The sequence below is a fragment of the Salmo salar genome, chromosome ssa17 (assembly GCF_905237065.1).
Source record: "Salmo salar chromosome ssa17, Ssal_v3.1, whole genome shotgun sequence".
Taxonomy (NCBI): domain Eukaryota; kingdom Metazoa; phylum Chordata; class Actinopteri; order Salmoniformes; family Salmonidae; genus Salmo; species Salmo salar.
This window is the reverse complement of record NC_059458.1, coordinates 64,818,363-64,842,647: the sequence shown is the minus strand read 5'-3', so window position 1 is coordinate 64,842,647 and position 24,285 is coordinate 64,818,363. Positions and strand designations below refer to the sequence as shown.

The 24,285-nt window shown below is 42.3% G+C and overlaps 3 protein-coding genes across 3 annotated transcripts; all 3 read right to left on the bottom strand.

Moving 5' to 3' along the window:
* Window positions 1-395: 395 nt before the first annotated feature.
* On the bottom strand, window positions 396-5,359 carry LOC106576441 (uncharacterized). The gene is made up of 3 exons (XM_014153626.2): window positions 4,492-5,359; window positions 2,188-2,404; window positions 396-665 (listed from the first exon to the last, which is right to left on the bottom strand). The coding sequence occupies exons 1-2, from the start codon at window positions 5,349-5,351 to the stop codon at window positions 2,209-2,211; spliced, it is 1,056 nt and encodes a 351-aa protein (XP_014009101.2). The 5' UTR covers window positions 5,352-5,359; the 3' UTR covers window positions 396-665; window positions 2,188-2,208.
* Window positions 5,360-5,982: 623 nt separating this feature from the next.
* Window positions 5,983-8,594, bottom strand: LOC106576422 (nuclear factor 7, brain). Its single transcript, XM_014153597.2, has 6 exons — window positions 8,430-8,594; window positions 7,798-8,241; window positions 7,490-7,585; window positions 7,152-7,405; window positions 6,944-7,065; window positions 5,983-6,763 (listed from the first exon to the last, which is right to left on the bottom strand). Exons 2-6 carry the CDS (start codon window positions 8,212-8,214, stop codon window positions 6,219-6,221), a joined length of 1,434 nt encoding a protein of 477 aa, XP_014009072.1. The 5' UTR covers window positions 8,215-8,241; window positions 8,430-8,594; the 3' UTR covers window positions 5,983-6,218.
* Window positions 8,595-12,837: 4,243 nt separating this feature from the next.
* On the bottom strand, window positions 12,838-16,374 carry LOC106576442 (zinc-binding protein A33). The gene is made up of 6 exons (XM_014153627.2): window positions 15,860-16,374; window positions 15,553-15,639; window positions 15,214-15,444; window positions 14,982-15,004; window positions 14,774-14,904; window positions 12,838-14,668 (listed from the first exon to the last, which is right to left on the bottom strand). Exons 1-6 carry the CDS (start codon window positions 16,256-16,258, stop codon window positions 14,136-14,138), a joined length of 1,404 nt encoding a protein of 467 aa, XP_014009102.1. The 5' UTR covers window positions 16,259-16,374; the 3' UTR covers window positions 12,838-14,135.
* Window positions 16,375-24,285: the final 7,911 nt, after the last annotated feature.

The following is a 24,285-nucleotide window of genomic DNA, read 5'->3' as shown; positions in this document are numbered from 1 at the left end:
TCCCCGACGGTCCCGTGGAACAGGTGCCTCTCCAGAGCCCCATCTTCCTTGGTGTCGCCGCGCTTCCGCATGTGCTCCTTGTACCTACAACACAAACAATGCCACCTAATGTATGAACTCATCTTAAATTCAATTCAATAGGTTTTTATCACTATTACATTTATTCATGCTCAAATGGAGCAGGAGAATAAAAAGCCTCCATCTCCTTTGGGTAACCCTGATCAATGCAATTATATTGATCTGTTGTGTGATGTAATGTCGCACCATGTTATCTACCTTTTCCCTGTCCTTTATCCCATTCCCACATAACGGTCATATACACAGTACATGAGGAAAATTAAGGGTAGAAAACATCAAAGAGGGCCAGAGGGAGTCCCCATCCACACCTTTGGAACTTGTCCCAGTGGAGAACATTCTGGATCTGGTGGAGGCTGACTATCTCCACCCGGGTCTCTGACAGGGTCTTGTGGAACAGGCAGTGGACCTTCTGGAAGGCCTGGGTGTTGGCAGGTACATCCACCATGCTGTAGTCCTGGTCTGGGGCGGAGCTAGGGGTCCACACTGGGGGGTACCAGGTGCTGAACTCCCCCAGGGGGTCTACACTGAAGTTGGCCGGGGAAGGCTCGGTGGATGTGCTGGCCAGACCATCCAGCAGTATACCTGTCCTATACAAATCAAGTAGATGATTGTTTTCGTGAATGTAGTTGATATTATTGATGAACTACAACTAATATGGTGTGATTCCAACATTATGAGTAAGACCCTGAGAAATTCTCTTCCACCTGACCTGCAGTTCAATCAATCATTTTACTGGTGACACTACAGCCTCTTTCAAACACATTTCAACATAATGAACACATGGTTAGTCGTGGTTAGTCATTTTACAGGTCAGCAGTATCTTTCTAGCCCCTCCCACACAGGTGCGTCCCCTGTAGGGTCTAAATACCAACAGGTGGCTTGAGATGACACTATCAACCTTTTGGTGCTATAGGACAGAACTACTGGTTTGAAAAAGAGTGGAGAATTTCTCCTGGCCCCAATTATGAGTTACACTACATGACCAAAAGTATGTGGACATCCCTTCAAATTAGTGGACTCGGCTATTTCAGCGACACCCGTTGCTGACAGGAGTATAACATTTTGCAATCTCCATTGACAAACATAAGCAGTAGAATGGCCCGTACTGAAGAGCTCAGTGACTTTCAATGTTGCACTGTCAACAAGTCAGTTTGTCAAATTTCTGCCCTGCTAGAGCTGCCCCGGTGAACTGTAACTGCTGTTATTGTGAAGCGGAAAATTCTAGGAGCAACAACAGCTCAGCGAAGTGGTAGGCCACACAAGATCACAGAATGGGACCACCGGGTGCTGAAACACGTAAAAATCGTCTGTCCTCGGTTGCAACACTTACTACCAAGTTCCAAACTGCCTCTGGAAGCAACGTCAGCACAAGAACTGTCTGGAGCTTCACAAAATGGGTTTCCATGGCCGAGCAGACACATACAAGCCTAAGATCACCATGCGCAATGCCAAGCGTTGACTAGAGTGGTGTAAAGCTCGCCTCCATTGGACTCTGGAGCAGTGTAAAAACATGTTTTCTGGAGTGATGAATCACGCTTCACTATTTGACAGTCTGATGGACGAATCTGGGCTTGTTGAATGCCAAGAGAGCGCTATCTGCCCAAATGTATAGTGCCAACTAGTTTGGTAGAGGAGGAATAATGGTCGGGGGCTGTTTTTCATGGTTTGGGCTAGGCCCCTTGTTTCAGTGAAGGGAAATCTTAAAGCTACAGCATACAATGACATTTTGGACGATTCTGTGCTTCTAACTTTGCGGCAATAGTTTGGGGAAGGCCCTTTCCTGTTTCAGCATAACAATGCCTCCGTGCATGTGCTGAATGGAAGCAAGTCCCCGCAGCAATGTTCCAACATCTAGTGGAAAGCCTTCCCAGAAGAATGGAGGCTGTTATAGCAGCAAAGGGGGGACCAACTCCATTTTAATACCTATGATTTTGGAATGAGAGATTCGACGAGCATGTGTCCACATACTTTCGTAGCCATGTAGTTTATAACAAACAAGTGCATGTAAATTAGATTTAAGATAATTGAACACAGTTTAAAAGAGCCTAGAAAGTAAGGTAACTGAACCAATAAACCAGCTCAAGGTTAAAACAAAACATGGATATGTACCTCAAATGTGCTCTCAGAGACTTAAGAGAGCGGTAGAAGGGTCTGAGTCGGATGGTACTTTGTCCAGCTGAGGTTATTCCACCAGAAGAAGCACCAACTAGTATAGAGGTGAGGGTTCTTGTTTGGGTCTGTGGTGTTCTGGAGTCTTCTGACCCGGTCGTATTTCTCCCCGTCCTTCAACGTCATGGTGTCAAAGTGCAGGGTGAACATATCCGTACTAGTGATGGGGGAAATTAGATACAGTTACATATCGGGATAGAACTTTTTGACGATATACATTGCATTCAGAAGTTTATTCACAGCCTGAATTCAAAATGTAATAAATCGATATTTTGTATCACTGGTTTACACACAATACCCCATAATGTCAAAGTGGAATTATGTTTTATAAATTAAACAAAAATGAAAAGCTGAAATGTCTTGAGTCAATAAGTATTCAAACCCTTTGTTATGGCAAGCCTAAATAAGTTCAGTAGTAAACATTTGCTTAACAAGTCACATAATAAGTTGCATGGAATCACTGTGCAATAATAGTGTTTTACATTATTTTTGAATGACAACCTCATCTCTGTACCCCACACATCCAATTATCTGTAAGGTCCCTCAGTCGAGCAGTGAATTTCAAACACCGATTCAACCACAAAGACCAGGGAGGTTTTCCAATGCCTCACAATGAAGGGGACCTATTGGTAGATGATTCCAAATTAAAAAAGCAGACATTGAATATCCCTTTGAGCATGGTGAAGTTATTAATTAAACTTTGGATGGTGTATCAATACACCCAGTCACTACAAAGATACAGGCGTCCTTCCTAACTCAGTTGCTGTAGAGGAAGGAAACCATGAGGCCAAAGGTGACTTTAAAATAGTTAGAGTATAATGGCTGTGATCGAAAACTGAGGATGGATCAACAACATTGCAGTTACTCTACAATATTAACCTAAATGACAGACTGAAAAGAAGGAAGCCTGTTGAATAAAAATATTCGAAAACATGCATCCTGTTTGCAATAAGGCACTAAAGTAAAACTGCAAAAAATGTGGTAAAGAAATTCATTTTATGTCCTGAATACAAAGGGTTATGTTTCAGACAAGTCCAAAACAACACATCACTCTTCATATTTTCAAGCATGGTGGTGGCTGTATGCTTGTCATCAGCAATGTCTAGGGAGTTTTTGGGGATAAAAAGAAATGGAATAGAGCTAAGCACAGGCAAAATCCTAGACGAAAACCTGGTTCTGTCTGCTTTCCAACAGACACTGGGAGACAAATTCACCATTCAGCAGGACAATAACCTAAAACACAAGGCCAAATATAAACTGGAGTTGCTGACCAAGATGACACTGAATGTTCCTGAGTGACATAGTTACAGTTTTGACTTAAATCGTCTTGAAAATCTATGGCAAGACTTGAAAATGGCTGTCCATCCAGTTGTGCAAAGCTCTTGAAGACTTATCCAGAAAGACTCACAGCTGTAATTTCCAGCTAAAGATGACTCTAACATGTATTGACTCTTATGTGAATACTTATGTAAATTAGATATTTCTGTTTTTCATGTGCAAAAATATCTCAAAACATGTTTTCACTTTTTGTCATTATGGGGTATTGTGTGTAGATGGGAGAGAAAAAATATAAATTGAATACATTTTGAATTCAGGCTGTAACACAACAAAATGTGGAATAAGTCAATGAATACTTTCTGAAGGCACTGTATCTGCACCAACATTTCAATATTTTTCCATCATAGTTCTCCATCTTCTTTTTTAAAAGGGAGACCATTTTTTATTTTTAGCACTTTTATTTTCACGACTGGTCAGAACTCATGGTTCTCTCATGGCTTTCTCTTGTCCCTCTACAGCTGACATCGTGAGCTGTATGCTTGGAATCACAGTATCGAAACGCAATACATATCATATTGGCACTTAAGTATCGTATCGCGAGGTACCTGCCAATTCCCAGCGCTAATCATAGAAATAAAACCATTAAGAGTTATGGTGTGGTAGCAAGTAGCGCTACATTAAAAAGACCGGTATCAAATCCTTGATGTCATCTCTGGCACTTCCCGTGTGTGTGTGTGTGTGTGTGTTTGTGTGTGTGTGTGGGTGGGTGGGTGAGTCGCAGTTCCTGTATTTTTCTTCTTCATATACTCTGTAAATTTGCAATATTTTATACATTAATAAACTATTGTGTAATCAAAATTCAGCAGTACTTATGGAGCTATGAGGAACAACAAGCATGGAAATCACTGATTTTTAGGACTGATGGACAGTGTTTTATGATTAACATCTACTACCTGTACTACTCACCCTTCCTTGACTCCAATCTCCTCCCGGTTGACATTGCAGTAGGCCTTCTCTAGATTAACCTGGGTGCGCGGGGTGAAGTCTACCCACTGGTGACTGTTGACGCACCACAGCTGCCAGTGGAAGGGGTATGGCGTGTGGTGCTGCTTGCAGTTGCTCCCCATCCTGCAGAAGTAAGTGAGAAAGTGGTCGCAGATCTGGACGTCGCCGGAGGTGTTTGTGTGGAAGGTCAGACTGGCTGCCGTCTTGGATGGACCAGGGGGCTGATTAGTGCTAGCGGCTTGGGCTTGTGTTTGGGCTGGGGTGGTAGGCTGGTGGACAGGCTGTGGCTGGGTGATGATGACAGGCAGGGGGAGGATGAGAGAGGTGGTTTTGACTGGGCCCGGTGTCATGTTTTGGGGCTTGTGAGGTGAGATGGTGACTGCTCCAGGTTGAGGAATGAGGGTGCTTTGAGGAAAGGTGAGGAGCACACTGGGGGTGATTTGTGGTAGAGGTTGGATGATCATTTGGCTCTGGCTTAGGGCCGAGGATGGGCCTGACGACGACTGGATGATCCTGGTGGTGCTGCTGCTTTTGCCAGGAGAGCAGATAGGAGTATTGCTGGCACTAGTAGTCTGCCTTGACTTGGACGGGAGAGGAGTGAAGCGGACATTGATACTGTATGGTGTCACAGTCCAGACGACGTCCACCTGTTGGGAGTGCATGGCGTCCCACACTGGCAGACTGGTGTTGGTGTCTGAAGGGACCTCCATGAGCAGTAGAGAAGGAGTGAGGAAGCTGACCTTGGGAGACTTTGGACAGGCCTCTGTGATCACGGTTGTAGGTCCCCTCTTCTTCCCTTTGATTGATGAAAGGTCAGTCATCTTCAATATCTTTTGAGGGTAAATGTTTAGTTTATGTTGGCATAGCATGGTACATGAAAGACTAAATAAATGTCCCAATCCTATCCCGAGTCTCTGACAAAACAGCCTAATAATTTTAAAAGCAACACTTACCACAACCAAAATCCAATTTACTGGAATCCTAAAAACGCTTATAGTGATATCCTGTAGACATTTATTGAAAAGGTACTAATTAATGCGAATGCTTGAGATTTTGCCGATGCTTTTAGCTTAATTTAGCTTACTAGCTATTTCAGCTTACTAGCTAAATTACTTGCATCGCATGATGCATAAACAGAACATGAACTTACTTTTTACCTGTTAACTTGCAGTGTTTCAGGCTTAATGAATTTGTCCACGTTTTGTTTTACTCGAAAAAAAAAATGTATTGATTGGTGAGTAACTAAATAAGACATTTATATTTATGCCTAAAACAGATCTGGAAGTCGTCTTCAAACAATATTCTTACAGGCTCGTTTGTAGATTTCAGGGGATACCATTTGACGGTGTTACTACAGTAATGGTTTAGCCCAACTATTTGAAATTGATGACGACTGCACACAAATACTAGTTTATCTTAGTAGTTTCTAATAAAATATCACCACAGCAAGTCTGATGTTCCATTTTTATTGCACACAGAAAACGAAACTTTTATTCCATACTACACAATAAAATAAAATGTCAACATGTGTCCATTAAATAAAATATAAGTATTTATTTAAAGGCAACAAGTGGCAGATATTTAAATATTATTTATCCATTAGATGTTTCTCATGACATAAAATCAACATCAAGAAAGACACTTTAGAGACAGAAAATTCCATAAAACATTCATGCGCCAACACATTCTCAGGTGTGATCTACAGCTTTCACTGAGACCTCTAATGGCTCAATCCTCAGAGGACACTGCTTACAGCCAACCCAGAAATAGGGGAAGACCCTCTCAGAAAAGGTGTGTTTGAAAGTGTAGATCTGCGTGTTATCAGCTGGGTCAGAGAAGCACACTCTCCCCTTCTCCCAGTCTAGCTGCACTCTGATCCTCCGAGGGCTCTTCTTCAGATTGAGTCGCGTCAGGGGTGAGGTCCCTGCAAAGTACATCTTGTGGTAAAAGTACACGGACAGGTATCCATTTTTCAGCACGGAGGAGACCTTGTCTTTCCTCTGGATGGACTCTTTGGCTACGCCAAGGACCCAGGCGCTGTTCTCTCCAACCTCCACGTCCCAGACATGCTTTCCTGAGCTGAAGCCCTCAGAGCCCAGTACGCCTGTGTCAGGGTCAAACCTCTCGGGGTTGTCTGGAAGCTTCTGCTTGTCGTCGCTGTCCCTCACACTGGTGAGGTCGTCAGACAGCAGGAGCCAGGGGGCAGCCGTGTTGGGGTCCAGAGTCACTGGCGCTGAGGAGAAAGTATATCCAGTTACCATGATGCAGTGGTTCTCACCACTGTAATTGCTGTGTCAATACACATTAAGAAGCACTCTAAGTGCTTAAAAAGTTAAGGTTTCAGTCTATCATGTAATGAAATAGACTAGTCTTGACGCCGAGTGATGTTCAACACACTGCAGTTAGTACTCACTGTATTTAACAATCCCTTGCATCTTCTCCCACACTTTGTATTGAAGTGAGCCCAGGTACTTAGCCACATCGATGAGTGCTCCAGAGACCATATCTGGGTCCTGCAGTGTGCTGCACTGAGCACTATACAGCCAGAAAAAGTAGGAGTTAGTACTCATCGTGTAATGGTCTGTAGACAGTGAAACCACCAGGGGTTGTAATGTACTCACCTTCTCACTGTCTGCTTGCATTTCTGGAGAAAAAAAGTATCATCCAAAGCCATCACCTCCTCCACGGCTCTGATTGTGTCAGAGAGGGAGGCCAGGGTTCTGTCCATCTCCCTCATACTCTGCCTCAACATCTCACTCTTACTCTCCTCCTCCTCTTTCAGAGCTGCAAGCCTAGCAGCCTCTTCCGCTTGGAGGAAATGGTGGAGTGTCTCAAACTCCTCATGAATCCTCTTTGCCACAAACCGGGCCTGGACCTGAATGAGACCCTTGTTAGGATTGTGTTTTAACACATGAGAGATTTTGATTTATTTCATACTATGGCTAACCACCAACACTACCTGAATGTGTGTCACTGTATTTTCATAGTTTTGCTTCATTTTGTCAAAAGCCTCCGTCTTCTCTTGCAAACAAGTAAGCACAGACTTCATCTCCTCCTACAAAGAACATTAAAAAGACAATTGGACTAAGAATAGAGTAAACAAAACATATCAGTTCTTCAAAGGCAAACAGTTGCAGAAGGCATAAAACAGATTAGCTCAAACTCACAGCATTTTCCCCTTTACCTTCATGTTCACCTCTGAACTAAAAATGCTAGCTAGAGAACTCAATTTAAATTTATAGGGCTGTCTTCATAACACCAGATTACCTTCATGTCGCCTATAGCCTCTCCCACTGGGCAGCACTCATGGTTTTTATGCTTCCTGGAGGTGTGACAGACCACACAGATGGGCTCCTTGTCCTGCAGACAGAACAGCTTCAGCCTCTCCCCGTGCAGGGAGCACAGCTCACCTGGTTCACACAGCTCTCCTGTAGGCCCAAGCGCTCCGCTCTCTTGGATGTAGGAGTCACACAGGTTCTTCAGGGTGAGGCTGGCCACCGGCTCGTCCACAAACTCCCTTCTACAGAGAGGACAGTCCCGGACCGAGCCCTTCCCAGACCAGTACTGCTGTAGGCAGGCTGCACAGAAACTGTGGCTGCACTTGAGGACCACAGGGTCCCTGAAGATGTCACAGCACACAGGGCAACAGAGGTCCTCCTCTGGGAGAGAGAATCGGGTGGCCATGCCTTCTTCACAGGAAAGTGACTCTTCCTCTGGAAGGGAATGTAGGGCAAAGGGACGCACAGAGATGTAGGCATTAGACAAACACAGAGCGAGCCCTTGTTTGTGTTCTAGTTAGCTAATGACCTCTGTAAGGTACAGTATTTACTTTAACTTTACCCAACAAAATATTTGGGCTCAACAACATACTGTCTGAACTTCAAAATGGCCATACTTACTGCCTAGGTCCTAGGACAAGTCGATGTTTAGTTTGGGAGTGCTTTAATCGAACAAGTTACAGTGACACTCGGCTGATATCCAAGGCACGTCTACAGGAGAAAGCAACCCAACACACGTAACTAGCTCCTTGTTTTATCTGCGACGCCAAGAGTTGTTTTGACTTCCTTCTTCCTGTTATGGTGTGACACATCCCTTATCGGGGTGGAGCCAGGCAGACCATTCTTTAACACTTTACCACCAGTTCCACTTTGTGCTCACATTGGTTTCATTAATTGGTGGTACAAGACTGTTACTCCATTGTTTGTGTTTGTTGTCATTGTTGACTTTGTAAACAAATTATTTATTCATATTAAATGTAATGTTTCATTAATGAGTTGTCAAGCCATGAGCACTACAAATACATAATATAAATCAACTACTATTTGAATGTTAATGTCATAACCGTGGGATGTATTTACTCCATAGATATTTACATTTGTTTTTTGTAGGCCCACTTTGACTATAGGCCCATTTTACAGTGTAGCATTGAGCAACAGTGGTCTCTACTGTATACCGGTAGTTGGAGATCCCCATCTAGTGGTGAATATTTGCAATGGTAGGTAGCAAATTGAAACTATTTTATAACGTGTTAATGAATTAAATGAGCTAAATCCACTTAAATAATTAAGAAGGTACATTCAGTTAAATAGAAAAGCACAACATGAAATGCAATAGAAACGTTTAATATTTATTTAGATAATTGACTGTACTTTACATATTTTACATACTGTAACAGCTGTTTTAAACACTTGTACAAGCATTATGAGATAGAAAGTTGTTACCATACAGAAGGTATATATGCATTCTATTGGCATCAATTAAATTACACTACTTATACCCATAGTATGCTTTGTGTTGAGGCAAGTCTTACAGCTATTTACATGGAACTGGATTCAACTAAAGTTCACACAATGGGGTCCCTCCAGTTGATACATCAACTAATTAACATCTTAGTAGATATTTGTCCCCACATATTATAAACTTATTATAAACATATTATAAACTTGGCAACCTGTCTCCACTCATGTTAATATTCTGCCCAAAGTTGGGGCTGACTGACAAAAGGCGCAGTGGGACCAATTGATTGGTACTGTAAAAGTATGTGAACACTTTTTCAGTGAATGTATCATTGAAGGTGTACAGAGTAGTGCTCTTAGTGGGATCACAGAATGTCAGCTCCCCCTTGTCACAGTCCAGACGTACTCTGATCACTCGTGGGCTCTCATCCAGCTTGATCTGGATGTCTGATTTTACACATACTCTATATTTCCCACTAATATATCTGATGCTCCACAATCTACATTTTGAGTGACTTGTTGCGCACAATGTACTCTTTGGCTACTCCCAGGGTCCAGTTATCACTTTTTCCTACCTCTACATCCCAAAAATGTCTGCCTTTACTGTACCCTTCAGAACCCAACACTCCCATTTTAAGCATCTCAGGATTTTCTGGAAGGTTCTGCCTCTCCTCACTGTATGTCACAGTGGTCAGGTCATGAGTCAGTATGAGCCTTGCAGACACTGTGTTTGGATCCATGGTCACTGAAGCTTAAGGGGAAAGTTTATTGTACTTTAATATTGTACTTTAATACTGAAGTGTGTGGGTGTAATGGGAGATAAAACAATTTCAAATAACTATTGAAAAAATACATTTATTTTCAAAGTATTGTGGCCTTATTTGCTACAGTAAGATATTAAAAAACAACATTTGTGAAAAACTTGGACTTACTATAGTAAACGATCCGAAGCGTCTTCTTCCAGACCTTGAATTTCAGAGATCCCACATGCTTGGCTATGTCAATGAATGCTCCTGACACTGTCTCAGCATCTGCAGTGTCTGTTGCTGTGGATTCGGCTCTATGGGAATAATTAAACATCAGTGCTGTTGGAAATGGAGCGTAACATGTATTTTGTAGGGATGAAATGGGACTTATGGCAAGACTTGAAAATGGCTGTCCATCCAGTTGTGCAAAGCTCTTGAAGACTTATCCAGAAAGACTCACAGCTGTAATTTCCAGCTAAAGATGACTCTAACATGTATTGACTCTTATGTGAATACTTATGTAAATGAGATATTTCTGTGTTTCATGTGCAAAAATATCTCAAAACATGTTTTCACTTTTTGTCATTATGGGGTATTGTGTGTAGATGGGTGAGAAAAAATATAAATTGAATCCATTTTGAATTCAGGCTGTAACACAACAAAATGTGGAATAAGTCAATGAATACTTTCTGAAGGCACTGTATCTGCACCAACATTTCAATATTTTTCCTTCATAGTTCTCCATCTTCTTTTTTAAAAGGGAGACAATTTTTTATTTTTAGCACTTTTATTTTCACGACTGGTCAGAACTCATGGTTCTCTCATGGCTTTCTCTTGTCCCTCTACAGCTGACATCGTGAGCTGTATGCTTGGAATCACAGTATCGAAACGCAATACATATCATATTGTGGAATATTGTGAAATCCACACGCTGGATTTCACTCTAAAGATAAATGAAAATGGATTATTGTAAACCTGGTAAATGTATGTTACACAGACCAGTCTTTTAATCCAGCCAGTCACTCTCTACTCAGTCACATAATGAGATTGAAATGACCAGTTCAAATAAAAGCAAAGTGAACAGATACTTTCACAAACTGACCTTCAAATAAGGCAGAGCCTCCTCAATGTAATAGCAGGCCTTTATGGCCTTTATGTTTACATTTACATTTTAGTCATTTAGCAGACGCTCTTATCCAGAGCGACTTACAGTAGTGAATGCATACATTTCATACAATTTTTTTTTTTCTTCTTTTTGTACTTGGCCCCCCGTGGGAAACGAACCCACAACCCTGGCGTTGCAAACACCATGCTCTACCAACTGAGCTACGGGGAAGGCTATGTTTCTTTGTTGTGGGACAGACAACACAGATGGGCTGTTTGGAACCGAGTTCCATGTTGCTGGCAGTTGTCCTGAGATACTTTCTCCTTTTCACTCCCTCTCTGCAATGATTCACAGAGACTCTTTAAGGCCAAACTTAGGCTAGGTTCATCAATAGAACACTTGTTCCTGCATACAGGACACAGCAGATTGTCCATATCCTTCCAGTATTTCTATAGACACTCCTCACAGAAGCTATGGCTGCATTTGAGGATGACAAGGTTGCTGAATATTTCTTTTTTTATTTAACCTTTATTTAACTAGGCAAGTCAGTTTAAGAACAAACTCTTGTTTACAATGACAGTCTACTAAAAGGCAAATGCCTCCTGCGGGGACGGGGGCTATGATACAATATGTATAGGACAAAACACACATCACAACAAGAGAGACAACACAACAGTACATAAAGAGAGACCTAAGACAACAACATTGCCAGGCAGCAACACAACATGACAACAACATGGTAGCAGCACAACACATGGTACAAACATTATTGGGCACAGACAACAACACAAAGGGCAAGATGGTAGAGACAACAATACATCACCAAAAAAGCAGCCACAACTGTCAGTAAGAGTTTTATTTATGTCACAACACACAGGACAAGAGAGGTGTTCCTCCAGGAGAGACAAGCTGGCTTCCATTATAATGTATCACTCAGTGTGCTTTTCTGTCTTGGTTAAGGCTAGAATCCATCAAGCAGGTTGACTGAGTTGTGGCTCAAGGGGCAGGTTATACTGGTTATAAAGACATGATACAGACTAAAACTCCACCCACAGTTAAGTTTTCATATTCCAGGAAACTAAACCAGAACTATCCCATTTCCCTCTGTGTCCTGGCAGGGACCCAGATGTGTATGGTGTACCAACCAACAATAATGAGTGATCTAACACAGCCATGTATTCATTACAGTCTTATCTTGTCATAGCAGATCTTCCCCATATGATGTAATACTTGTAAATAGTAAATATGCAGCTGTCACTGTACAGACTAGAGTGACATTTTTTAATTGATCAAACTAGTGACGTGCCTACTAGTACCTGTGTTGTGAGAACAGTACTTTACCACTAGATGTCAGTAAGTGTCCAGACATTGCAAAGAGAAACAGTTATTACCGTGAAACTAATTGTAAAACTACATTGTAGACTGTTACTTACTGCTGGTGAAGATATCGTAGTATTGCTTAATAGTGTATAAGTATACATACATGGTCACCCAATGAGATATGCTGTTTTTATATATGCTTTCAAATCTAGTCTGGAAATAATCCTGCAGTAAGTCCCATTTACTTTGAACCTGACTTTCAACACACCAATGTACATGTCATCCTACTAACAAACAATTCCTCAACTAAATGGTATTGCAGTGTCTCTCTCTCTTTCACTCTCTTTCGCTCTTTCTAAGATGGAGTGGCAGGCAGGCAGTACGATGAATGAAGGCTTAGTGTTGTTCACATGTATTTTTTATTCTTATCTGGACCACTTTCCCCATCCGTCAGTATATCCATTAAATGATTGTAATGGTTGGATTTCACAATATGTTGCCTCTTTGAAACATCAATGATGCCTTATGTGTTGAAGGGAATTCTTCAAATCAAATCAAATCAAATTGTATTTGTCACATGCGACAAATACAACATATAATCTTACCATGAAATACTTACTTACAAGCCCTTAACCAACAATGCAGTTCAAGTATTTACTAAATAAAGTGAAAAACTAATAATAAAATAAAAATAATTAAAAAGTAACACAAGAAAATTACATAACAATGACGAGGCTATATACAGGGGTACCGGTACTGAGTCAATGTGCAGGGGTACAGGTTAGTCAAGGTCATTTGTAAAGTGACTATGCTTAGATAATAAACAGCGAGTAGCAGCAGTGTAAAAACAAAGACACCAATCTGGACTCTGGTGTTTCAGATCAAATGACGTAATTTCCAGTTTGCAAGTGTTCAGTTTAGAGTCCATTTGGGTCAGAATGGCTCTCTGTATAGATCTACTGTATAAACTACTGTGTACTATATTCTCTGTGTAGATTGATATCCTCATCTAGTTGTGAGAACTTCAAATGGCAGTAGATGCAAAAAAATGTATCATCTGTCAAACAACCACGTTCATGGTAGTTCAATTCACTTAAACAAGTTGAAAGGACATTGGGAAAACAATATTACATTGATATGGAGACGGCACAACATGAAGTTCAATTGAAATGTTGTATTATTTAGAATGCACATTCTGAACACACTAACATAATCAACTGCATCATACAGAATCTGTTGAATACACATAGCCATGATTGTGATGATACTTTCTAAGGTTATATTATGTTAAGTAATGATTTGATAATATAATGTATACTTTATTAGTTCATATGAGATGAAAATGTATCTTCTGCTTTTTTTCCACAAACCCTCCGATATACACACACACACACACACACACACACACGCACACACACACACACACACACACACACACACACACACACACACACACACACACACACACACACACAAACACACACACACACACACACACACACACACACACGCACGCACGCACGCACGCACGCACGCACGCACGCACGCACGCACACACACACACACACACACACACACACACACACACACACACACACACACACACACAAAAACACATTAGGTTGGAGAGGCTGGAGCAGAGAGAATGCGCAATGCAGCGCCCAATGAGCAGATTTGCCTCGTGCCCCAGCTCACGTCTCAGTTCACAGTTACCTTAGTGAGGGGTCTCTTACAAAGGCGCAGTGGGCTTTTAAGACTGCCTATACTAAAGTATGGGAACAGCTTTTCAGTCAGTGTATCTTTGAAGGTGTACAGAGTAGTGCTCTTAATGGGGTCGCAGAATGTCACCACCCCATTGTCACAGTCCAGACATACTCGGATCACTCGTGGGCGTTCATCTAACTTGATCTCTGTGCTTGATTTCACACCTGCTTTGTATTTCCCACTAATATATCTGATGGTCCACAATCCACTCTGAGGATCCAGTTTTACTAGCTTCTTCCGCAGAATGGACTCTTTGGCTACTCCCAGAGACCAGTTATCGCTGTCTCCTACCTCCACGTCCCAGAAATGTTTGCCTTTATTGAAGCTCTCAGACCCCAACACTCCTACATGAAACCTCTCAGGATTGTCTGGGAGATTCTGCTTTTCCTCACAGCACGTCACAGTGGTGAGGTCATCAGTGAGGATGAGCTTTGTGGACACTGTGTTTGGATCCATGGTTACAGGATCTAAAGAGATACAGAGAAACCATTTCACAGAACTATTGAACGATATATTCTGTTCACAAATGTTGGAGAATTGGTGAATTGAATTGTGAAATACCCCGGACTTACTGTAGTCAACAATCTTAATCAGACTGTTCCAGACTTTGAACGTCAGACATCCAACATGCTTGGCCATGTCAATGAATGCTCCTGGCCCCATCTCAGCATTTGCAGCAGTGTCTGGAGGTGTACAATTGGCTCTAGGGTAATAATGAAGCATTAGTGACTCCATTCAATGGAATGGAAAAATATGGAGATAAAACAAAATGGGACTTACCTGATAAGTATGGCCTCGTAGTTCTATAAAAATAAAACATAAAAATGACACTGTTACAGTATGAGGTGGCAGTGAGACAGAAGGCCATAAACTAGGTAATCATTGCAAATATGCTTCTGTGACTCATAGCTCACAGGTGTGTGAATTGACAGTTGTGAAATAATTCTATTCACCAACAATTGACATCAATTATAAAATACCTTGACTAGCCCTTAACTTAAGGCCCACATACCTGCAGGAATGTGATATCATCAGTCTCCATGTCCTTTTTGATAAATCCAATAGTCTCAGAAAGCATTGAGATATTCTTGGTCAACGTCTCTGTTCTTTCTCTCATCACTTTATATTTCAGCTGTTGTTCCTTTTTCAGAGCAGCTATCCTGGCAGCCTCTTCTTCTTCTATGAACTGGTAGAATTTCTTAAACACCCTCCTTATCTGCTCCTCTCCAAGTTGGGCCTGGACCTACCATAGACAAGAAAGAAACATAAAATCATTGTTCACCCAAATTACAAAATGACATATTGGTTTATATCTTTACTAGAAAAATATGTATGTATTTCTGTGAATTACCATTAAGTGTTCTGCCCAGTTTTCATTGTCCAGTTTGGCTGAGGTCATTTTTTTCAATTTGTTCTGCAAAGGAGCCTTGATTTCACTCTAGAATGACATAAGAAGGGAACTTGTCAACCTTGACAAATGTTTATGTAGATGACTCAAAACTGAGTCAGTTGGGCGTTCATTGTACTGTACTCAGCGACTCATGTCTTTATTCAGTCACAGAGGTATACATTTGTCTTTAAACAAAGGCAAAGTTAACAAATCAAATAACAAAATGATCAGTTAAATAAAGGCAGATATGTTTATGAATCTGTCTCACCTTCAATTCAGTCACAGCCTCCTCAATGGGACAGCAGTCATGGCCTTTATGTTTCTTTGATGTGTGACAGACAACACAGATGGGCTGTTTGTCATTCAAACAGAAGAGTTTGAGTGTCTCTCCGTGCAGGTGGCAGATATCCTGAGATCCTTTCTCCTTTTCATTCCCTCTCTGGAATGATTCACAGAGACTCTTCAAGGCCAAACTTTGGCTCGGTTCCTCAGAAGAACACTCTTTCCTGCATACAGGACACAGGAAAATCTCCATGTCCTTCCAGCATTTCTGTAGACACTCCTCACAGAAGCTGTGGCTGCATTTGAGCACCACTGGGTTGCTGAATATGTCACAACACACGGGACAAGAGAGGTGTTCCTCCAGGAGGGACAAGCTGGCTTCCATTATAATGTATCACTCAGTGTGCTTTTCTGTCTTGGTTAAGGCTAGAATCCATCAAGCAGGTTGACTGAGTTGTGGCTCAAGGGGCAGGTTATACTGGTTATAAAGACATGATACAGACTAAAACTCCACCCACAGTTAAGTTTTCATATTCCAGGAAATGAAACCAGAACTATCCCATTTCCCTCTGTGTCCTGGCAGGGACCCAGATGTGTGTGGTGTACCAACCAACAATAATGAGTGATCTAACACAGCCATGTATTAATTACAGTCTTATCTTGTCATAGCAGATCTTCCCCATATGATGTAATACTTGTAAATAGTAAATATGCAGCTGTCACCTTTCCAATATGTATTAGGAAATACACTGTACAGACTAGAGTGACATTTTTTTATTTAGCAAACTAGTGATGTACCTACTTGTACCTGTGTTGTGAGAACAGTACTTTACCACTAGATGTCAGTAAGTATCCAGACATTGCAAAGGGAAAGAGTTATAACTGTGAAACATTGCAAAACTACATTGTAGACTGTTACTGCTGGTGACGACATGGTAGTATTACTTAATAGTGCACAAGCATACACCCAATGAGATATGCTGTTATTATATGTTACATGCTTTTAAATCAAGTAAAAAAAACTGGTTTAAGACACCACGTTTTACTGTAATTTTTTTAGCAAGTAATTCCAAAAGCCTCAACTAAATATTATTTTCTGCAGTCTCTCTCTCTGTTTATGTCTCTATCGCTCTCTAAGATGGAAAGTGGCAGACAGGCAGTGTAACAGACGCAGGCTTAGTGATGATTTATCTTACTGTTCAATGTTCTCCCAGGCAGCCAGGCAACTAGGAGCCTCATTGGGTCTGAGAATGGCTGTCAATCCCTTTAGGTTGGGCAGTTTGACATGCAGTGTTCTCTCTTACTATCCTCCCTGGGACTTGTCTCAGTGACAGATGCCTTCTAGAAAGTATCAGGACCCTTCCACCAGTCTCACACCTCTATCAGGGTGTTACAGAGCTGACCGTACAGTGTGTCAGTGTGCTGTGCACTGCCCTCAAGTGTCCTGGGAGAGAACAGGGTGCTGGTGCCCAGTGTCTGTCCCAAAATGCCCTCCTCCTCTTGGTTAGATGTTAGAATCGATCAACGTGGCAATGTAAGTTGTGGTGGCTTGCTGGATCAAAGGTCAGGTTGATAGTGTTGAAATGGTCTCCACCCACAATGACCAGCAGTTTCTATATGTCAATCCCATTATGGAAAGTTGCCAGGCAACAAAACCAAAATTTACAGTCACATTTCACTCTGCCTTCTCCAGATTAACTAAGGTTCAGGCTCATGGGTATATGCACAATACTACCAACCCACAATATGACAATAATCAGTCAGATAACAAGTAATGTCTTGTCAAAGCAACTGGTATCCGTATATATATGGTAAATATGCAGCAGTCACCTTTCCAATATCTATTAGGAAATATATTGTACAGACTACAGTGACATAAAATAACAACAACAACAACAATACAAAATCGAATTAAACTAATGATGTACCTGTGTTGTGAGAACAGTACTTTACCACTAGATATCAGTAAGTATCCAGACAATGCAAAGAGAAACAGTTATTACTGTGAAAATCATGGCAAAACTACATTGTAGACTCAAGTCAAATCAAAGTTTATTGGTCACGTGCGCCGAATACAACAGGTGTAGACCTTACAGTGAAATGCTGAATACAACAGGTGTAGTAGACCTTACAGTGAAATGCTGAATACAACAGGTGTAGTAGACCTTACAGTGAAATGCTTACTTACAGGCCCTAACCAGCAGTGTCATTTCTAAGTAAAAAATAGATTAGGTGATCAATAGATAAGTAAGGAAATAAAAACACAACAGTGAATAATAACAGTAGCGAGATGGTTAAAGTGACTATGCATATATGATGAACAGAGAGTAGCAGTAGCGTAAAAGAGGGATTGGTGGGTGGTGGGTGGTGGGTGGCGGGACACAATGCAGATAGTCCGGGTAGCCAATGTGCGGGGGGGCACCGGTTAGTTGGGTGAATTGCGGTAGTATGTACATGAATGTATAGTTAAAGTGACTATGCATATAAGATAAACAGAGTAGCAGCAGCATAAAATAAGGGTTGGGGGGGCACAATGCAAATAGTCCGGTTAGCCATTTGATTACCTGTTCAGGAGTCTTATGGCTTGGGGGTTAAAACTGTGAAGCCTTTTGGTCCTAGACTTGGCGCTCCGGTACCGGTGCAGGTTGATAGTGTTGAAATGGACTCCACCCACAATGACCATCAGTTTCTATATGTCATTCACATTATGGAAAGTTGCCAGGCTGCTGAGGGGAGGACGGCTCTTAATAACTCCTGGAACGGAGCGAATGGAATGGCATCAAACCATGTGTTTCATGTATTTGATACCATTCCACCTATGCCGCTTCAGCCATTACCACCAGCCCCTCCTCCCCAATTAAAGTGCCACCAACCTCCTGTGCTACCAACCCACATTATGACAATCTAACAGTCAGATAATAAGTATTGTCTTGTCAAAGCAACTGGTATCTGTATATATACGGTAAATATGCAGCGGTCACCTTTGCAATATCTATTAGGAAATATACATTTACATTTTAGTCATTTAGCAGACGCTCTTATCCAGAGCGACTTACAGTAGTGAATGCATACATTTCATTTCATTTCATGCATTTTTTTTTTTTAGTAATATATTGTACAGACTAGAGTGACATAAAACAACAACAAAAATAGTAATAATAAAACATAATTAAACTAGTGGTTTACCTACATTGGGCCTCCCGAGTGGTGCAGTGGTCTAAGGCACAGCATCTCAGTACATGAGGTGTCACAACAGACAGCCTGGTTCTAATCCAGGCTGTATCACAACTGGCCTTAATTGGGAGTCCCATAGTGCGGCGCACAATTGGCCCAGCGTCGTCCGGGTTTGGCCGGTGTAGGCCGTCATTGTGAATAAGAATTCGTTTTTTACTGACTTGCCTAGTTAAATAAAGGTTAAATAAAATAAATGAATAAAAGCTTGTACCTGTGTTGTGAGAACAGTACTTTACCACTAGATGTCAGTAAGTGTCCAGACATTGCAAAGAGCAACATTACTGTGGAACACATTGTAAAACTACATTGTAGACTGTTGCTTGAAGACATGGTAGTATTCCTTAAAAGCATACAGATATGGTAACCCAATGATATATTCTGTTTTTATATGTAACATACTTTCAAATCTAGTCAGAAAATTGTCCTACAGTAAATCGAATTCGCTTTAGATATGACCTTTATAACACCAGGGTTTACTGTAATTTTATTAGCAAGTCATTCCAATAGCCTCAACTAAATGTTATTGTCTGCAGTCTCTCTCTCTCTCGCTCTCTCTCTCTAAGATGGAGAGTGGCAGGGAGGCAGTGCGACGGACGCAGGCTTAGAGATTCATTATTTCTCTCATACAGTTCAATGTTCTCCCAGGCAGCCAGGCAACTAGGAACCTCATTGGGTCTGAGAATGGCTGTCAATCCCTCTAGGTTCTAATGAGCTTGGGCAGTTTGACATGCAGTGTTCTCTCTTACTATCCTCCCTGGGACTTGTCTCAGTGACAGATGCCTTCTAGAAAGTATCAGGACCCTTCCACCAGTCTCACACCTCTATCAGGGTGTTACAGAGCTGATAGTACAGTATGACAGTGTGCTGAGCACTGCCCAGCGTTGTAGTCAAGTCCCTAACCTGGACTCGAGTACTACAACACTGGCACTGCTCCCAAGTGTCCTGGGAGAGAACAGGGTGCTGGTGCCCAGTGTCTGTCCCAAAATGCCAACCTCCTCTTGGTTCGATGTCTCAATGCCACTCTGCTGTGGAGCTCCTTCCTGTAGCATGTCCTCTGGAGAGACAGAAGGTATTGATGCCGATGGCTCTGAGAGCATATTAAATGTTGTTATCAATATAGTATAACGGTGTCACATTTATTACAGCCTTGTGTAAACGATTCAATAGGCTATTCATCTGCTGGGCTACGCAGTAATGGTGGACGGTAACTAGTGAGAAGAGGGACCATTAGTTATTAGGGTGCTTATGGACTGAAGAGAGCAAAGTGTAGAGGGGAAGGAAGAGCGAGAGAGAGACGGAGGGACGGAGATGGAGGGAAAGAGAGAGAGAGGGAAGGATGAATGGAGAGAGAGGGAGAGAGGGAGAGAGCTCCTCAAATGATCAGTGTGAATAACTACCAATGGAACAGGCCTGTAGAGTAGTCCTTGGGTAAATAGTGGAAGACATTAGCAGATGAATATCCTCAAGTTGAAACACAACTGTAATTATTATAGCCCCGAGATGGAAGAAGGCCATGGTGCTTGGACTGTATGTCATGTTTTATCAGTATTTCCTATTCAGAAAAAAATTGTTGTGTGACGTGTCGACCAATCATTTCCATTCCCTTCACGTTCTGAGTTGTAGAGGACCACCAGCGTCAAAGGAAATAAACCTCAAGCACATCCATTTAATCAGAGGAGAATTTCATTTCTGCTTTTCACACATGAATTGAGGCCTCCATATCAATTGGATGAAATGCACAATATCACCAGACTGGCCAGGCTGGCTGCTTACCAAGTACCAGTTACCTTTTCGGTCATATTGATTCTTTTCTCCCTTCTCTGTCTTGGTGGAGGAACTCTTGACAAAAATTTCAGACTGACATGAAACCAATGGAAAAATAACAGGGAAAAAATATTCTAGGAGCAAACAGTTTAGAAAGTTTCCCCAGAAGCCATTTTATTTATGGATTCTTACTCAGAGGCCAAATGTGTGGTGATCACTGGAATAAACACACACACACACACACACACACACACACACACACACACACACACACACACACACACACACACACACACACACACACACACACACACACACACACACACACACACACACACACACACACACACACACACACACACACACACACCCGTCTTGCCCACGGCTTGCATGGGGACGAATGAGAGGTGAGGTCAATCTTATTTGGAGAGAATGGTGAGAAGCCTGGGACTCAGACTCCATCCTCCTTGGGGCTCTGGAAGGTTGCCAGGCCTCACATTCCAGATCTCCAGGATTCACTGGGAGCCCAGCTGTTATTGGGTGTGCAGCCCTGCATACCTCCACCGCTGCAAATAGAGTTTAAAGGAGCAACATCAATTCAATAACCCACACCTGACAGGACAGGTCAATACAGCACACCCACTCTCCCCTCCCCAATCTAATTCTTCTTTTCATTTTTATTCCCAAGCTTTCCTTAAACTCTAGATGAGGGAAAGAGTGATTACAAGGTTGTTTCTGGGAGATGAATTTGTGCTCTGCAATGACTCAAATCGTTATTCGTTTTTTCTCTGGCTTCGTGACGGTACGAGCGAGGAAAGCGCTCCTGGTGTAAGGAAGGTTTTCACAATCACTTTCCTGAAATTGTGTTTCATGTTATGGATTTTCTTTTCTTTCTTCAATGTCCTGAAACGGTGACTGGGGACAATTATGGAAACACCCACTCTGGAGAGATAAGAAACGTTACAATGTGATTCAGATCACAGACTCAGGCACTACATCATGAAGACATCTCCAGAATACGGTGTTTAGGGTAGCGTCCATTTTATAAGGGCTGATCTAAAAGGTTGGTGCCAAACCAATGTCACAGATTTACCGTCTCCAAGTAGGTCACATGGCCTACAGTGCAGAAATGGTCATTGTCAATGGTGAGGGGCCTAATCCACTGTGGTTTGCTGGGATAGGCTCTAAGCTCTGGGCCACACAGGGAAGAGAAGAGGACCAGCTTCACACCACAGGCAGATAAGGAGATAGTAGCTAGAGGAAACTGGGAGTCTTTTTAGAGCCAAGATGGATGGTTGTGATGCTCCATCATGGCACAACAGGGCCTCTGTTCCAATGATAGGGGATATTAAGAGCTGCCCTGGGAGAAAGGATCCTGCCCTCATTAACTGTGTGCTAGCGGGGCATATACAAGATGGGAATGGTTATAAGGCGCTATATAATCCTCCATTGACCTTTACCAGCCACCTGCATCCGTCTCAGAGCGGAGGTGGAGTTCAGGGACACATCCGCTGCCGCTGGCTGGAAATAGCGTGACTTGTGTGGGGTTGATTCATGACATGATGGGGTCCTTGGAGACAGTGGATAGTAGATGGTGCCATACAGTAACAATACATTTATCTTCCTCTGAGACATCACTGTTATATGTGATTACATTGAGAGTAAGAGATGACGTGAGGCCTCTGTATATGTCGTTTTTCCATCCTGATCATGGGGGGGATTTAATTAATAAAACCTCTTCGCTTGCAGGAAGCGATTGTTACCGTTTAGAATTCGACAGTTTCCATGGGACCGAGAATGCAAATAATCCTTTAATCTTAGCAGTCAGTCACAGCCTCATAGCCGCCCTCCTGCATCCCTCATCACATTACAATTCACACAACTCACATTGGTCCCAGCAACCCTTTGTCCCATGTGAAATGCTTCAGGCTCGTAGCCATTGTGGGGTTCTAATGCTTTTTATTAGTCATTTCTTAGAGGTTTTAAATTTGATCAGTTGGTGCGCTGGCCTCCTACTGAGGGGAGATGGCAGAGAAAGTAACATTCAGTAAATTAGCCTCCCAAAGTGCATCAGCCCAGTCTTTAAGCACTGACCCGTCATACTAGTGTGTTAGCGTAGGAAATCCCAGTATACTTTGAACTGCTGAGCGCAGAGAAAGTACCATTCAGTAAACAATGAGGAAGTAGAAGGTTTGAGTGAGTCATCAGGGAGTTTTAACCTATAGATAACGAGGATTAGGCATGCAGGTGGCATAACAGGTGCATCACTGTGGTGCCCTAGTTTAACCGACAGTTACTCATAGCTCAAATCCATTTAGAGTTTCAGTCATCAGTGTACAATAGCCTACATCCTCTTTGTCATGCAAGGAGCCAAAGTGGAGCCGATGAATGAAACGGGATGCCGTCACTCCCGGCAACCAGCCCGTCCCCTTACTCCTACTCTGTGGGTGGACGCTGGACAGACATGGTCCCGTTGCCAGGCTACGGCAAGGGAATGCATTGCTTAGTTGTGTCATTTAACAACCGTGCGGATGATGTCCCTAGTTTTGTACCTTATTCATCTGACATTTCTACCGAGGGGGACCGGGGATGTGTCCCTGAATGACTTGCAGAACTGCTGCCAGTAAATGTCAACTCTAAGACCTAATGATTTTTAGTCGTTGACATGTTTTAATGTGTCCATAAAAGTAGAGAGGAACCAGTCCATTAAAGAGTAGATGGCAGAGAGTGGAGAGAAACTAATAAGGTCTATTTTTTATCGCCCAGTGCCTTTCAGAGTGACATAAATTGAGTTTTCGAAGAAGTTAGAAGGCTTCGTAATAATTGTATTTGAGGAAAATGACAAGAAAATAGAATTGGGGCTATAGTCTTAAATCCTGGTTTGTAGTCCCTCATTCTCTTGCTCATAACAGACCATCGACCATCCAGCATGTGATGGATCCAGTCTGTGACTGTCACAGATGGAAGATGCCGAAGTACCTACACGTCAGGTGTGTATTCGTGTGTCTGCACCGTTCATAAAACAACAAAGTCCCCTTTCATCATCCTAATAGGGTCGTTATCAAAGATAGTTTCCTGTTTTACCCTTTGCAACGTGATAAATGACAGCCATAATCTGACTGCCATCTATATCGACTGGCGCTGGGACTGGAGGAGTGGACTGGCCCTGAGAGGAGAAGAGATAGGAGAGGTGGGTTGTTGTTTAAAATAGTAGCAGTGTAATCAACCATTGATCTGGGGGGGAAGCGGGGGAAGCGGGGGAAGCGGGAGCCGGCCCTGCAGCGGCTCAAATTAATGCTAGGGTTTAAATTTTGATAAACAATGATGTATGAGCCGATGCGGAGAGACGGGGGAAACGAAGCGAGATAATTGTTTTGTTGGTGTTCGCTCCCTCGTCCATGGTGCCCAGTGAAG

Bases quoted from the DNA above. Each gene is read 5' to 3' on its own strand.
- LOC106576441 (XM_014153626.2), bottom strand. From the start codon at position 5,351: ATGACTGACCTTTCATCAATCAAAGGGAAGAAGAGGGGACCTACAACC. The intron at 2,405-4,491 runs GTGAGTAGTACA...CCCCATCACTAG, and splicing joins GAGATTGGAGTCAAGGAAGG to TACGGATATGTTCACCCTGC.
- LOC106576422 (XM_014153597.2), bottom strand. From the start codon at position 8,214: ATGGCCACCCGATTCTCTCTCCCAGAGGAGGACCTCTGTTGCCCTGTG. The intron at 7,586-7,797 runs GTAATCTGGTGT...TGTTCTTTGTAG, and splicing joins AGGCTATAGGCGACATGAAG to GAGGAGATGAAGTCTGTGCT. The intron at 7,066-7,151 runs GTGAGTACATTA...CTGGCTGTATAG, and splicing joins TGCAAGCAGACAGTGAGAAG to TGCTCAGTGCAGCACACTGC.
- LOC106576442 (XM_014153627.2), bottom strand. From the start codon at position 16,258: ATGGAAGCCAGCTTGTCCCTCCTGGAGGAACACCTCTCTTGTCCCGTG. The intron at 15,640-15,859 runs GTGAGACAGATT...ATGTCATTCTAG, and splicing joins AGGCTGTGACTGAATTGAAG to AGTGAAATCAAGGCTCCTTT. The intron at 14,905-14,981 runs GTAAGTCCCATT...TTATTACCCTAG, and splicing joins TACGAGGCCATACTTATCAG to AGCCAATTGTACACCTCCAG.